The 15,298-nt window shown below is 53.7% G+C and overlaps 1 protein-coding gene across 20 annotated transcripts in view; it reads left to right on the top strand.

Moving 5' to 3' along the window:
• Window positions 1-15,298, top strand: part of Myo18a (myosin XVIIIA) — a 99,843-nt gene that overhangs the window by 71,306 nt on the left and 13,239 nt on the right. For all 20 annotated transcript variants that reach the window (XM_051179910.1, XM_051179908.1, XM_051179909.1 and 17 more), the window contains 17 exons: window positions 250-315; window positions 4,305-4,433; window positions 5,019-5,162; window positions 5,489-5,578; window positions 5,690-5,809; window positions 6,003-6,114; window positions 6,662-6,789; window positions 7,015-7,169; window positions 8,641-8,764; window positions 8,850-9,050; window positions 9,629-9,739; window positions 10,235-10,339; window positions 10,623-10,769; window positions 11,182-11,295; window positions 12,615-12,731; window positions 13,021-13,104; window positions 13,511-13,648. In XM_051179910.1, the coding sequence (XP_051035867.1) occupies window positions 250-315; window positions 4,305-4,433; window positions 5,019-5,162; window positions 5,489-5,578; window positions 5,690-5,809; window positions 6,003-6,114; window positions 6,662-6,789; window positions 7,015-7,169; window positions 8,641-8,764; window positions 8,850-9,050; window positions 9,629-9,739; window positions 10,235-10,339; window positions 10,623-10,769; window positions 11,182-11,295; window positions 12,615-12,731; window positions 13,021-13,104; window positions 13,511-13,648 (2,085 nt within the window). The remainder of the gene's footprint in view (window positions 1-249; window positions 316-4,304; window positions 4,434-5,018; window positions 5,163-5,488; window positions 5,579-5,689; window positions 5,810-6,002; window positions 6,115-6,661; window positions 6,790-7,014; window positions 7,170-8,640; window positions 8,765-8,849; window positions 9,051-9,628; window positions 9,740-10,234; window positions 10,340-10,622; window positions 10,770-11,181; window positions 11,296-12,614; window positions 12,732-13,020; window positions 13,105-13,510; window positions 13,649-15,298) is intronic.

The raw sequence follows: 15,298 nt of genomic DNA, 5'->3' as shown, positions 1-15,298 counted from the left end.
CTGTCCCGTGCCTTCTTTATGTACTTCTCTTGTCTTGCCTCCCACTTACCTTGCTCTCCAGCAACACAATCTGTCCCTCTTCTCGTCACCCCTGGTCCCCAGAGTGGACATAGTGGCTGGCACCTTGGAAACCTACCTGAGGGGCTTGTGGAAGAAATGACGGGCTCTCTAGGAGGGACCCAGAGAGGAGCCAGTGAATGGAGACGGGGAGAACCTGTGCCGACCTAATGGTAGCCTTTCTCTCCTCAGGCTGTGGAGGAGCTGCTGGAGTCACTGGACCTGGAAAAGAGCAGCTGCTGCATGGGCCTGAGTCGGGTAAGTAGGTGTTTGCTTCCTGTGACCCTAGTCCGATGGCTGGCCCTCCCTCCCTCCCTCCCCATTCTGCTGCTCAGTCAGACTTTGAAATCTCCTTGTGTCCCTTCTGAGTCTCATTCCCTGGCTCCGCACTCAGGAGCCACCTTTTCTTCAGCCAGAAGCCAGGGTATAGATGGTCCAGTTCCAGCAACCTTCATCTTTATTTTCTTGCCAGCATAGCTGACTGGTACAGGACTATGAAACCTCTGTGACCTCAGGACCGAGTGGGTTGGAACATGGCCCTGAACTTGGCCCGTGTGGGGAGTGAGGAACAGAAGGACTGGGCTTGGAGGGAGGCGGCTGGGGAAGCCAGAGGTAGTAGGAAGAGAGCTCCAGTGTGCTATCAGGAGCAGAAGAGCAAGCAAGGGCAGGTGAGCTGGGCCACCACCACCTGTCCACAGGCCACATTCCTCATCTGAGTGGAATGTGTAGCATAAAGGCAGGCATACCTGGCCCTGGTTCTATACCAAAGGGCCAGGAACAGCCTCTCTACAGGCGGGGAGCCCTGCCTATCTCTGCCAGCAAAAAATGCTCAAATGTGCTCTGGGAACTGGCATGAAGAAGGCAGGGGGCAGCCAGAGAAAGTCATGGATGTGTTCCTGTGTCAGCAAAGAGGAAAGGAAGCCTGGTCACAAGGCCTCTTGCACAGGGCGAGGTGGAGGCAGAGGCTTACATACTACTTGTCCTGTGTCCTAAAGTCTGCAGGTTGAGTCAAGGTCTCGATTTTCCCTGACCCTCTCTCACTGTGTCTTCTCATTTCAGTTTCTCTGTCCTTGGATTTATCTTTTCTGTTGGGTCCTCAAAGTCCTTTCTGCCCTGTGTATTGCTTTCTGGTCCCTTTTTCCTTTTTCTCTTTATTCTGTATGTGTTCCCACTCCTTTGGTATCATGTTTCTGCTCTGGGCTCTGCTTTGTCTATGACATCTGGCTCCCTTCCTTTCTCTCTGGTCACCCTGTACCACACACACACACACACACACACACACACACACACACAGAGAGAGAGAGAGAGAGAGAGAGAGAGAGAGAGAGAGAGAGAGAGAGAGAGAGGCCCTTGCTGAGACTCCAAGGCAGCCAGCTGGGCTGCCTGCAGTCAAAACCATTCCTTAGCTGCCTAGTGTCTCTCAGGTTAGTTCACACCCAGGCTTCTCTGTAAGCTCCTACCCCTCTAGCAGGCTGGACCACTGCTGGCTAGGTACTGGGAGTGGCACTCCTCCAAGTCAGTTCCCAGTTTCCCAGACACATCTCTGGCAGGAACAGGCCTGTACAGGTTGGTCTTCTTCTGGCCACATCCTAGACCCTCAGCTGTCCTGACTCCTCCCAGGTGCCAAGCTGAGGCAGGTAAGCCATGGGGCCAACTGGTCCTCAGGGAAAAGGGGACAAGGTTGGGTGTTTTCTTTGAGACAGAAAGCTTTAGCATTGCAGGCTGTGCTTAGCACTGCCTGGTGAGCACAGACTGAATATTTATAATGCTTCAGTGGAGGGGCCTCATTAGAGGCCACTGGCCCTGAAAGGTGAGGCAAAGACTCTGGGAGTCTGAGAGCCTCCTGTAAAATTTGCATTAATTGGTTCTTGAGAAAGCGGTGACCATAGTCTTTCACTTTATACTCAAAGGGATCCTAATTTTTTTTTTCTGCATGTGTGTAAATGTGTGTTCACGAATATGTGCTTGTAGTGGGCATTGAATAGAGGCCAGGGAATAAATCTGTTGTCTTCCTCCATTGTTCTCTGCCTTATTTATTATTGTTAATTATTTTTGTTACATTTATTTATTTAGAGAGGGAGTAGGGATGTGGGTATGTATACACACCCTTGTGTTAGAGGACACCTTGTAGAAGTTTGTTATTCCCTTCTACCATGTGGGTACTATGGATCAAACTCAGATCCTCAGGTTTATTGGCAAGTGCTGGGATCTGAACTCAGGTCCTTTTGCTTGTGTAACAGGCATTTAACAGGATGAGCTATTTCCTTAGCTCCCCTCAAATGACTCAACTCCACAAATGTTCGAGAGGTTAGAGGCTTGCATCTGTAGCATTTAGACCGTGTGTGTGTGTGTGTGTGTGTGTGTGTGTGTGTGTGTGTGGGTGTGTGGTGGTGGTGGTGGTGGTGGCTTTTGGAGAAAGGGTTTCTCTGTGTAGTCCTGGCTATTCTGGAACTCACTCTGTAGACCAGGCTGGTCTTGAACTCAGAGATCCACTTGCCTCTGCCTCCTGAGCACTGGGATTAAAGGCATGTGCCACCACTGCATGGCTTAGACCACTCTTTTTAATTCCCGAGCTGTTCTGTCTACCTGTGCCAGTACTCCTCTGCTTCCGTGTTTGCTAACCAAGCATATTTGCTTCACTGAGGAACAAATTAGCTATCCCTTTCCTTAGTGGCTCATATATTACTGGAAACTGAGGTGTGAGTCAGACTTAAGCCACATGGAAAGCCCCACTTCTCCAGTTTGTAGGATTTGGAGCAGTATCACAAGGACGGCGCTGGCTTTTTTTCCAAGCTAGTCTCAGAGGATGAGACTTCTGTGACGTTGTCGTTGGGTGTAGGCTCTCTCCCTGCTGGGCCCTTCCCCTAAAAGGACTATGTTACCTGTGTTCTTCTCGATTTCCCATTTCTGTTCCACAAAAGGGAATTTCATTTTCTTTCTTAAGATCTATGTGTAGGGCTGGAGAGATGGCTCAGTGGTTAAGAGCACTGGCTGTTCTTCCAGAGGTCCTGAGTTCAAATCCCAGCAACCACATTGTGGCTCACAACCATCTATAATGAGATCTGATGCCCTCTTCTGGTGTCTAACCATGCATGCATGCAGAACATATACATATATAAGAACGTATACATAATAAATAAATAAATATTTTTAAAAAATTTATGTAAATATGCATGTATTGTATGCGGTGTGTATAAAGGTGCTCACAGAGGCCAGAAGATGGCATCAGATCCCCTGGCACTGGAGTTACAGCAATTGGGCTGATATGGGTACTTCAAACCAAATTCAGGTCTTCCTGAAGACCAGGTAGTGCTCCTAACCGCTTAGCCATCTCTCTAGACTGTCTTTCTTTATAAGGATAAATTATAGTTTTTTGTTGTTGTTGTTGTTTTACTTATTTGTTTCCTATTTGTGGATGTGAGCATGCCACAGTGCATATGTGGTGGTCAGGGTAACTTGAGGGAGTCAGTTGTGTCCTCTTACCACGTGCATCTTGGGGATCAAACTCAGGTTGTCAGGCTTGGCAGCTTAGCCACCTCACTGGCCCTGTACCAGGTGAGAGTGGCTGTTTACCTTGTGCCCCTTTGGCTTCTCAAGGACACCAGAGTCATCATCACCTGCTCTATGTCTCTTATAACACAGGGCAGCAAACATGAGAGGAACCGCTGGGTGCAGGGTACCCAGCAGGTTCTCCCTGCATCTGTCTTCCAGCTCCCAAACCTGTATGGCAAGGCCAGTGCTGGGATTGAAGAGTGTGAGCCGTGGGGTAGGGGTGGGGCACCGACATGAAAGAGGACACGCCTGGCCTGGAATGAAGCTGAGCGGGCGGGCAGAAGGGCAGAAGCCTCACCCCCACTCTAGTCTTTCCCCATATGCAGCTTCTTAGATCTTCTCACACCCAGACACACACACTTAGTGGTAGTTGCCCCTCCTTGTTTGGCCAGTGAGGGCTTCCTGTCCCCCTTTCCCCCAGGTTATCTTCTCTGCCCCTGTGCTGCTGTCTTTTCTCCTCTGAAGGGAGGCCTCCCACCTCACTCCTCCAGACCCAAAGGCTCCCACCTGCACCTGGCTCTTCCCCATCCGCCCTGCTAGGGCACCTCCCCTCTCTCCTGGGCAGTGGATTTTCAGGCTCTTCCTGAACCAGGGTCCTCACGGCCTAGCCTGCTGGTTCCCTGTGGCACCTCCTCTTGTCTCCCTCTGCTGCCCCAGCCCAGCCTCCGGCTTTTACCAGGCTTCTTCTCCGATAGGTGTTCTTCCGGGCAGGCACGTTGGCACGACTGGAAGAACAGCGAGATGAGCAAACCAGCAGGCACCTGACCCTGTTCCAAGCGGCCTGCAGGGGCTACCTCGCCCGCCAGCATTTCAAGAAGAGAAAGGTGCTGCTCTAGGGACATCCCAGCCTAGATGGCACAGCAGAGTGCCAGTGGGAGGGCATGTGGGAGACAGGCTGGGGAGGTCAAGCAGTTAGCATCATCTGAGAAGGAGGTGGGCCAGGGCGGGAGCATGCCTGAGTGCCCAGCAGTGTGGACATGCACCCTGGCCAGGAGGCTGTGTTGCAGGAGGGGGTGGAGGAGGGAAGCGGGGCCCAGGCAAAGGTGGGCTCTGGTTCATGGGCTTCTCTATGAAGATTAAGGAGCTGTGTCAGCGACTCCTTTTCTTATTAGCAAGTCCATAAAACAGCCAGCACTGCCGCCTCTTGTGTTTCAGCAAGATTAGGTTTTATAGCACAGCTAGGCCAGGGTGCTGGAAATAATCAGGCAGCAAATAAAGCAGATGAAATTATTCCTAATGACAGTGGGACATGAGTGTCCCATGCATGGCTCCCAGGACTGCCTACCCTCTGAGGGGTGGGGCAAAGTGGGAGCCAGGGTGGGCATGAAAAGGGTCCTGGTTGTGCTGGCCGTGGGAAATGGCTTGACCAAGGCAACTGAAAGTCTATGATGTGGCAACCCCAACTGCAGATCCAGGACCTGGCCATTCGCTGTGTGCAGAAGAACATCAAGAAGAACAAAGGGGTGAAGGGCTGGCCCTGGTGGAAGCTCTTCACCACTGTGCGGCCCCTCATCCAAGTTCAGCTGTCAGAAGAACAGATCCGCAACAAAGACGTGCGTAACTTCTGGGCACAGCCCGTCCAGGGGGGCTCCAAGTACACAAGGGTCTTACTGGCTTACTTGTCTTGGATTAAGGTGCTCTTAGGATTAGTTGAATGAGCTGGTGTCTTTGAACTATGCCCATCAAGCAGAGGCCCCTCTGGAGTGCTGTATGGGCCCTAGGTAGCTTCTTAGGATAAAATTGTAGGCATCCACTGTTTATGGAGGAGGGTCTAGGGGTCATGAATCCTGGGAGCCTCTCCTATTGGGGAGTCCTCAGGGGACAGAACTGGGGTCTTCAACCCTCGCAGAGCCTCATCTTGTTTCCTTGCTCCTGGCAGGAGGAGATCCAGCAGCTGCGCAGCAAGCTTGAGAAGGTGGAGAAAGAAAGGAATGAGCTTCGGCTCAACAGTGACCGGCTGGAGACCCGGGTGGGTGACGCCAGTCACCAGACAGACTGGCCCACTGTCCCCAAGTGCCCTGGCGTTCTGGCTGAGTGTGGCAGTCACTTCAACTGTCGACCCCCCCTCCCCCAACCCTAGATCTCAGAGCTGACATCGGAGCTGACTGATGAGCGGAACACGGGAGAGTCCGCCTCCCAGCTGCTGGACGCGGAGACCGCTGAGAGGCTTCGAGCAGAGAAGGAAATGAAGGAACTACAGGTGAGGGCAGGGCCAGGGTGAAGACAGCCCGCTAGTGACCGCCATACTCAGCCTCCCCAAAGCCACTTGGCACCTCCTCTACTAGCTCGACACCTCTGTCTGCCCGGGGTAAGCGTGTGGCCTGTGTGGTTCAGGACATTGGGTAGGACAGGCAAGGGGGAGACTTGCAAGGCTTACAAGCTATTTCCTTCAGACCCAGTATGATGCACTGAAGAAGAAAATGGAAGTTATGGAAATGGAGGTGATGGAGGCCAGGCTCATGCGGGCAGCAGAGGTCAACGGGGAAGTGGATGACGATGATGCAGGTGGGTCTGAAGTGGAGGAGGTAGGCGGAAGCCTGAATGGCAAGCCCTGGGTAAACACACACCCTGTCCAGGCTTGTCTCCCTTCTGTGGGCTGTTTTAATACTAAAATATAAATAAATGGATGAGAAGGTAGAGTTGCTAAAACCAGGCATGGTGATTCATGCTTCTAATCTCAGGTGACTAAAGTTCAAGGTCATCAGCTATACAGTAAACCTAAGGACAGCCTGGGATTTATGAGATCTTGTCTCAAAAACCAAAAGACAAAAACCTCAAAACCGCAATGTAAAGGTGCTGAAAATAAACGGGTTGAACCACGATGGGGATGACAAGGGCCGTGGTCCTGGAGGCCTCCAGGAGGAAGATAGCACAGGTCCCCGGTCAGCTTCTCTAGACCTTCCCCTGGTGGTGGTTTCTTCCAGCCATCGTTTCAGAAATGCTCCTAAGTCCTTCTGGCTGGCTCCACCCGTTCCTCCTTCCTACCCCTCTCCCTCTCCCTCTGTCCCCTGCCCCTTCCTGGGGACCCTCAACAACTCCCCCGGCCCTGCAGGGGGAGAGTGGCGGCTGAAGTATGAGCGCGCTGTTCGGGAGGTGGACTTCACCAGGAAGCGGCTCCAGCAGGAGCTGGAAGACAAGATGGAGGCCGAGCAGCAGAGCAGGAGGCAGCTGGAGCGGCGGGTGAGAGGCTGGCCAGGGCACTGAGGCTTGAACCTGCAGGGCAAACAAGCTAGAGGCAGGCAGACAGGAGAGGAGCAGGGGAAGTGGTGTGTTAGCCAGTCCTGAAGGGACAGCTAGGAACTCCCCTTAGGGTACCACCTCTTGGGTTCTGAAGATGGGGCTGATCTTGTCCTCTACCTTGAGTTCCCGGTGGCTGCCGACCATCCACCCTCTCTCCATTTCTAGCTTGGGGACCTGCAGGCAGACAGTGATGAGACTCAGCGAGCACTACAGCAGCTCAAGAAGAAGTGTCAGCGGCTCACCGCTGAGCTGCAGGACACCAAGCTGCACCTGGAGGGCCAGCAGGTCCGGAACCATGAGCTGGAGAAGAAGCAGAGGAGGTGGGTGGCCCCGTCTTGTGCTCCGAGAGCCTCACCTGCGTGGCCATTTGTGCTGGCATGTGAAATACTCACTTCTCATCCCCCAGGAGGTCTCAGGCCACGTCTACTTCGAAGGCCATTCGGGCCTCTGTTCTATTCACATGTGTTCCACTCAAAGTGTACCTATCATCTGCCCCGAACCACAAAGGACAGGCTTTAGCCAAGTCCAGAACCACCGGGTCCCTGCCCCTGCCCCTTACCCCCTCCTCTGCCTATGATGCTTTTACTCGCCTCCACTACACAAACACACTCTCCTGACTAATGTCATTAAACTACCGTGCCACTTCCATCTCATTATGGTAATGGCACGAAGGAGGGGGGCAGCCCTCACAGGAGAAAATCCAATCTAAATTAATTTCCCTGGCTGGGAATAGGACGCCTTCATTAGCAGCATGAGGAGCCCACACACCCTGGGAACAGTGGGGTGCCCCAGGGAGCGGGAACCGTGTCTGTTTCTCCTCTGCCGGCATCCAGTAAAGGTACCAATTACCTTTGTGAAGGGCAATCTCACCCCATGGCCCTCGCAGTGAGAGGGGCAGAACAGAGCCCCCACTCCTCCCAGTATGAATCACAGTATGTGTCCCCAGTTCCTCCTCTCCTTCCTTGCTAACTGCTCCCTGTTGCTCTGAGGCGGACAAGGCTGTCTGCGAGGTCTTTTGTCCCTCCGAGAACAACCAGGCATCCCCTCCTGCTTCAACCCCACTCCTTTTTCCTTAAGATGGCATTCTTAACAGGAACCTCACCTTCATGAGCACCCGACAACAGGGCCAGCTTGGCCTAGTTACCATGTCGCTGTGCTCCCCGCTGGGCCACTTACTAGATTTTGGCTACCCAGGGTTTTCTTCCTTTTTTTCTGCTGTGGGATAGGTGGGGTGCTGTGCAGTTTTTACAGGAACCTGATTAGCTATGCAGGGAAGGGGTAAGAGGGACCTCAGCAGGCTCCCGACTTATAGTCATTGGGCCGGAAACGGAAGGAAGGCGGGGAAGTAGAGGAGTAAAGGAGACAAGGGTCTCTTAGAGCACATTGCCAGCCCAGCATGGGGTGCCCTGGTGGTGACTCTGGGACTGCTGAGGTGGGTGGTACTGGCCGGAGGCAGATGCCAGAGGCAGGGTAGAAGCCAGCAGCTGTACCTGCAGTTGCTGAGTTGCACACCGAGTGAGCTGTCATCTCTACTCATGTAGCGACGTTGTCTCCTGAGGCAAGGTTTGGTCTGCCTCTTTTCCAGAGCAGCGTGGGACCCTCTTAGGCCCACTTGGTGAAGCACTCCGTAGTCTAACCTATAAGCCCCGAATTTCAGTGTCATCAGGGCCCCAAGTCATGGCTGTATGAGCCCCTCCCATGCCCCCCCATGCACCACTTCCTGGCACTTGCTGGGTAATGGAGAGCTAGACTTCGTCCTTCTCTGAAGAGGCCGCCATTGCTCCCACACAGGTTTGACAGTGAGCTTTCCCAGGCACAGGAGGAGACCCAGCGGGAGAAGCTGCAGAGGGAGAAACTTCAGCGGGAGAAGGACATGCTCCTGGCTGAGGCTTTCGGCTTGAAGCAGCAGCTGGAGGTACCAGGGCTGACCCTCTTCCATCTCCCCCTCCCCCACGGCCTGGGGACAGCCCGTGCCAACCTCGCCTTCCCTTTCGCTCTAGGAAAAAGACATGGACATTGCAGGGTTTACCCAGAAGGTTGTCTCCTTGGAGGCTGAGCTCCAGGACATTTCTTCTCAAGAGTCCAAGGATGAGGCTTCTCTGGCCAAGGTCAAGAAGCAGCTCCGGGACTTGGAGGCCAAGGTTAAGGATCAGGAAGAGGAACTAGATGAACAGGCGGGGAGCATACAGATGCTGGAACAGGTACCGGAGGGTTACCGGAAGGAGGGATGGGGTACAGCAAGACGTACTGTCACCATTAACACAGGCCAGGGAAGGGCAAGGTCCACATTTGTTCATTCATTCATTCATTCATTCATTCATTCATTCATTCATTCATTCTCTCAATCGCTCATTCACCTGCTCATAAAATGTGTGAGTATGTGGTCTGTCCCAGCCACAATGTGAAGATAGTTAAGTTTCCATAAGGCTTTTTACAAAAGCAGATCTGGATTGGATCTAGAGAGGAAAGAATGGGAAGATATGCAGCCAGAGGGCCAGGAGCCAATCGAGCATGTGACTAAACAGCCAAGCCAGTTCAGGGGGACCCTGCACAGTGAGAGAGAGTTTCAAGATCATCTCCAGCAACCAGCCTCTTCCTGAGCCTTGGCCAGGTGTTTAGTATGGGGGCACAGCTCCCTGGGGGAAGCTGTCTGCTGGAGCAAAGAGTGAGCAGGCAGGGAACTGTGGTGGGGGTAGCCTGTGCGCCTGAATATGGGAGAGCTGCACTTCAGTCAGGACCTTATTGGAAAAGGAACCCAGTCCCGACTCCCAACCCTCAGGCTAAGCTGCGTCTGGAGATGGAGATGGAGAGGATGAGACAGACCCATTCCAAGGAGATGGAGAGTCGGGACGAGGAGGTGGAGGAGGCCCGGCAGTCGTGTCAGAAGAAGGTATGGCATCTGGACTGTCTGGGGCTCTTCCTGGGCTGATGTAAGGGCCTGTACTTTGGCACTGCTTTAAAATGAAGGGGTTTGTTTCTCCATATTATTCTCCTGTATTCTGCTGCTATCCTGGACCAGCACTTACCCTCTCAGGACTCAGGCCTGGCCCAGCCTGTGCCTCTCAGTCTGTAGAAAAGCTTGGGCCCTTAAAAAAACCATAGCTCCTCGCCAGCTGTGTCCAGGAGCAGCCTTTCCTGTGGCCCCTGGGGCTGCCTGTGGCCACCCTGCCTAGCTGGACAGTCTCCGCCCTCCTCGCTCAGTATGAAGTCTACTATGGCTGCAGAAGCTGCTTGTGACCTGCTGTCCCTCTCTAGCACTCTCACCTCTTTGGGTCACCCACACTCAGTCACGCCCTGTTGTTCTGGGATGGGACACTCAGCGTGAGAAGGGACTCATGCCCGTGCACACTGAGGACAACGAGCCTCTGTCCCCATGACTCCTCAGCTAAAACAGATGGAAGTGCAGCTTGAGGAGGAGTATGAAGACAAGCAGAAGGCACTGCGGGAGAAGCGGGAACTGGAGAGCAAGCTCTCCACACTCAGTGACCAGGTGCGCGGGGACCCCTACAGCTGCCTGCCCTACCAGCCTAAGACTGGGGATCTTGAGGACAGAAAGTTGGACATGGGGTGGTGCTGCACAGCAGGTACCATACCACAGGGGTTGATGAGGGCATCGTCCACCACCCAGGCCTTTTGCCAGCATGATCCTGACATGCCCAGGAGAGCATCCTTGCTCATTTTGGCAAGATTAGCAGTCAGCATGGGAAGGACTCAAGGAAGTCCCATGGTGGAGCTCACTGCCTTCCCGGATGGTCACATCCCTCCCTCCCCAGGTAAACCAGCGGGACTTTGAATCAGAAAAGCGCTTGCGGAAAGACCTGAAGCGCACCAAAGCGCTGCTGGCAGATGCCCAGATCATGCTGGACCACTTAAAGAACAACGCCCCCAGCAAGAGGGAGATTGCCCAGCTGAAGAGCCAGGTACTGTGCCTAGTTGATTGCACTGGTTCAAGGCACAGCCAGGAAGCTCTTCCGTACTGCTTGTTTCTCTGGCTGGCTCTTAAGTCCTTGAAAATGAAGATGGCTGGAATGTGGGGAGGAAGCCGCCCTTAGCAGCCAGATTCCCCAGGGTCTGTGTTTGCCCTGCGGAATCACTGCCAGGTCCTAGGGTGATGTGGATGAGGTGTGCATGCTGGAGGAGAGAACAACGTACGAACCACAGCACAACTATGGCTTTTAGACTGCCATCTACGAAGAAAAAGGGGAGGAGGTGGTGGAGGACAGGGAGAATGCCTGGACCCCTTCTCCCCTGTGAGGCAGTGCCCTGAGCAGCCCTCATGTCCCAGAGCACGGCTGATGTTTGTTCCCTGGGTGGGGGTGGCTCTGTGTCCAGCTGGAAGAGTCGGAGTTCACCTGTGCAGCAGCTGTGAAAGCACGGAAAGCAATGGAGGTAGAGATAGAAGACCTGCACCTGCAGATTGATGACATCGCCAAAGCCAAGACAGCGGTGAGGAGAATGACATGCAGGGCAGGGCTGGGGGCTGAGGGGGGGCTGCGGGGGCTGAGACATGACACCTGCAGGATAGAGTACCCCCTACCCCATCCTCTGCCCTCCCCCCATTCAGAGAGAGCAGTCTTGAGAGGAGGGGGGGCTGGCAGAAGAGGAGACCAGCTTGGGTGCACATCTTCCTGTTTAAGCACCTGCCTCTGGGAGCTTGGCCGCAGGCCCTGGAACCATAAATAAAGGCAGCTAATGTGGCTGAGGGGTGTAAACAGGTGCCTCGAGATTAGCCGAAGCACCGATAAGAGGACAGGATGGCAAGGTTTCCTCTCCCTCCCCCTGCCCAGCCCACTGACAAGCCCAGGCGGCAGCTAATTAGAGCTTTTATTTAATGCCTCCCTTTTAATTCCCCACCTCTCCCGCGGTGGGGGCCCATCCACTGGCTGAGTATTCACTCCTGGGATGTGGTCACCACCCGTACCTCCTCAGGCCAGGAATGGGGCAGGGGAGGAGGCTGAGTTTGGCTTTTGGCTTCATGGCCCCTAGCTAGTCATCCTGCCACAGAGAGATGCCAATCTCACAGGCTAGATTTATCTTGTGACATTTGTGCTCTTCAGCAGTTTCCAGGTGAGTAATTCAAATTCCTTAATTGTGTTAAAAAAGGCTGTTATAAAATTACCATTTTATTTAAATCTGAGTTAATAAATTTCTTGGCGGAGGCTTCCCCAGTTCCCCACAGCCCAGTAACAAGATGGATGGGGCAGGGAAGGCACCGATGCAGTCATTTTGGTTTGGAATTACAGACTAATAGATTCATTCATTTCCTGAAGCTGCCAGTACCTGACTCTTCCCCTCCCCCCAAGGCCAGCTTGGAAAGCTGGTCGACCCAAGAGTGGGCCATCCCCAGGGCAAACAAAACCCAAGTCAGGGGTTGTCACCAGCTTGAAACGTCCTTCCCTGAGGCCTGATGTGGGCAGAGTGCATGCCAGCCAGGCTGATGCACCGGGACGAAGGGTCAGAATTTCTACTTTGTCATTAGCCTTGAAAGAGCTTCCAGAAGGCAGCTGCCATTTAGCCTCTAGAAGCCCAGGGTTTGCCGTCCCACACAAGCAGCTCTGTCTCTCATCTCCCTGACCAGAAGCCATCAGATGGCTTCGCTGGTTCTGGAACCCATTCCAACATATATATATCATCATGTCCCTACCCTACTATCACCCCTCCTAGGGGAAGCATGGAGTGGGTGGGGCAGGCTTGGACTTGCCACCCCAGGGCCTGAAGGCACAGGCCTGATGGATGCTCTCTGACCTTTCCCTACCTCTGTCCAGCTGGAGGAGCAACTGAGTCGCCTTCAGCGTGAGAAAAACGAGATCCAGAACCGTCTGGAAGAGGATCAGGAGGACATGAACGAGCTAATGAAGAAGCACAAGGCAGCCGTGGCCCAGGTACCCTGCCCGGAGTGACGTCACAGCTGCCATCCTCTGTCTGAGCCACCTTGTACATCCCCAGCTAGATACTTTTCTCTTTTTTTGAGATATGTAGACCAGGCTGCCCTTGAACTCGCAAGTTCTCTGCCTCTGCCTCCCAAGTGCTGGATTAAAGGTGTGCGCCACCATGCCTGGCTCTTTGGAGAGACATAGCTTGTGAGTGTAGGTGCCCTGGCCCTCAGTGGATAGATAGGGGCTGAATTTCTGTTTAGGGACCCATGTCCCTATTCTTTCCCTCTTTTCCCAGGCCTCCCGAGACATGGCACAGATAAATGATCTCCAGGCTCAGCTAGAAGAATCCAACAAGGAGAAGCAAGAGCTACAAGAGAAGGTAGATACCCTGGGTTCCCATGGGAGTGAGAGTTCAGGGGTCAGTGGGGATGAAGCTTTGATCTCCTTGTATGGAGGGTGTTTCTCTGTTCCATCAGGAAGAGCTAGGCTTGCAGCCACATCACCATGGTAGATGTTTTGGCTTCAGCTGCCTTGCATCACATTTCTATTCCCTCCCTGGTCCTTACTGCTCTCCTTCCTCTCAGAAGGGCAGTATCAGTACCAAGTGCAGGGGCAGGTGGGGGATGCCTTTGCTGGGGGAGGGGCCTCCTCACACCCTCTCTGTGTTATCTCTCCCTCCCTCAGCCTTCTAGTCACCATGGTGATATTGCCTCTCCCAGACTTGCCACTCCCCCCACCCCCTTTCTGGACTCAATTCAATCTTCTCTTGCTCCCTCCACCCCTAGCTACAAGCCCTGCAGAGCCAGGTGGAGTTCCTGGAGCAGTCCATGGTGGACAAGTCCCTCGTCAGCAGGCAAGAAGCGAAGATCAGGGAGCTGGAAACACGCCTGGAGTTCGAAAAGACCCAAGTGAAGCGTCTGGAGGTGGGTTCAGCTTCGTCTGCTTCACTGTAAGCCAAGCAAAGCTGCCCTAGTGGCTGGAGCCACGCATGCTCTGAAGGGCTGTGCAAGCCAGGGACACTCCTCAGAGTCCTCTGCCAAGCTGCAGGGCCAGCTGACAGGGCGGGAGCCCCCCCTCCGGCCTGCCTGGCCTGCTCTCTGGGCCCCGCAGAGCCTGCCTATTTTACATTCCGTATCCGTGCTTGCTTACTGCCAAGGGACCTGAGCAGCTTAGCTTTTCGTCTTCATATTTTCCTCTGCCACGAGCTCCCCCTCCTGTCCCCCTCACTCACTCACTCTCTGGTAGGATCATAAATATGCAGCAGATGGTACCACTGCTCTAAGTCTGTTCCCATCTCATGGCTCCCTCCTCTCTCCTTCCTTCTTACATCCCGCCCTTTCCAGCTCTGCTCGTCCCCTTTCTCTCCCCCATTGCCACCCCACCTCTTTCTTACTCTCTTCCAAAGTCCTCATCTCTTTCCTCATCCCCCTTCTCTTTCTTTGAGCCCCCCCCCTTTTTGGTTGGGCTCTTTTCATCATGTTTTGATTTCCCCCTCGATCCCCGTGGCCCTTCCGTTCTCCACCTCGGCCCCTTCCTCTTTCGGTCTCCTGGGACCAGTGTGCTCCAGCCCAGCCTGTATGTGTGAGATGTCAGTACTGTATCTGAGGTTCACTTGCAGCATTGTCTTGAAGCTCTTTCCTTCTGAGCTTATGGACATCTATCCAAACGTCATCAGGCCTGCCTGGGAACGTGTTCCTGTGGTGGATGAGGAGCTTCTCTGTTGCCCCTTCCCCTGTCAGCCCCTCAGCCACACAGCAAGCTGTAGGAGAGGCGATAGCAGGTGGGCAGCCAAGGGCATTCCCAGCCTGGACATAGGAAAGGAGTGTGGACAAAACTCCCAACATGGAAAACCAGACAGAACCAGAGGGAACTTAGTAGCTTATTTTCTGCCCCTAGGGCCCCAGGGCAGTCCCCACATCACACACAGGAAAGGGTTCATGCAGCTGCTTGGGGCCAGAGGAAGCCACTGATGGTGGATGAAGGCTCCGCTCCTGCACTTGTCACCGTACTCGTCTCTCAGGCTGCAACCCTTCCCCTCAGACTCCCTTCTACTGAGAAAGGCAATATGGTGGTTTAGACTCATCCCGAATGACCCTGTAGCCTGGGCCTGTCACTTACACACCAGGCGGGGCGTATGCAGTGGTAGAACGACACTGGACACTGACTCAGTTCTTCCTCACACTCTGCTTCCACTCCAAATTATTTCCTGCCTCTGCCTGTGTCTCTTAATCAGACTCTCACAGTGGAGCCAGTCACCTCTGAACACTGGCTGTGGCCTCTGAGTTCAGCATCTCTGAAAAATCCCTGATGACCATAGAGACAATTATATGGCAGACCAACCTCTGCCCAGAGCCTGCCCAAGTCTCTGCATTAATAAGAGTAACCACAGCCCTTCCTCTCCTGATTGCCTTCTTATTACCACCTTCCTTCATCCTCCAAAGACTCCTAGATACAGGTGTCATCTTCCCCTTTGACAGACAGAGAAGCTCAGGGGCTAAGAAGGCAGATCAGTTGGTAAAGTACTCACCCTGCTCCGATGAGGACCTGAGTTCAGTCAGCGCCTACATAAAAAA

The sequence above is a fragment of the Phodopus roborovskii genome, unplaced genomic scaffold, assembly GCF_943737965.1.
Source record: "Phodopus roborovskii unplaced genomic scaffold, PHOROB, whole genome shotgun sequence".
Taxonomy (NCBI): Eukaryota; Metazoa; Chordata; class Mammalia; order Rodentia; family Cricetidae; genus Phodopus; species Phodopus roborovskii.
The sequence above is the reverse complement of the archived record's forward strand: the minus strand, read 5'-3'. Positions and strand labels throughout refer to the sequence as shown.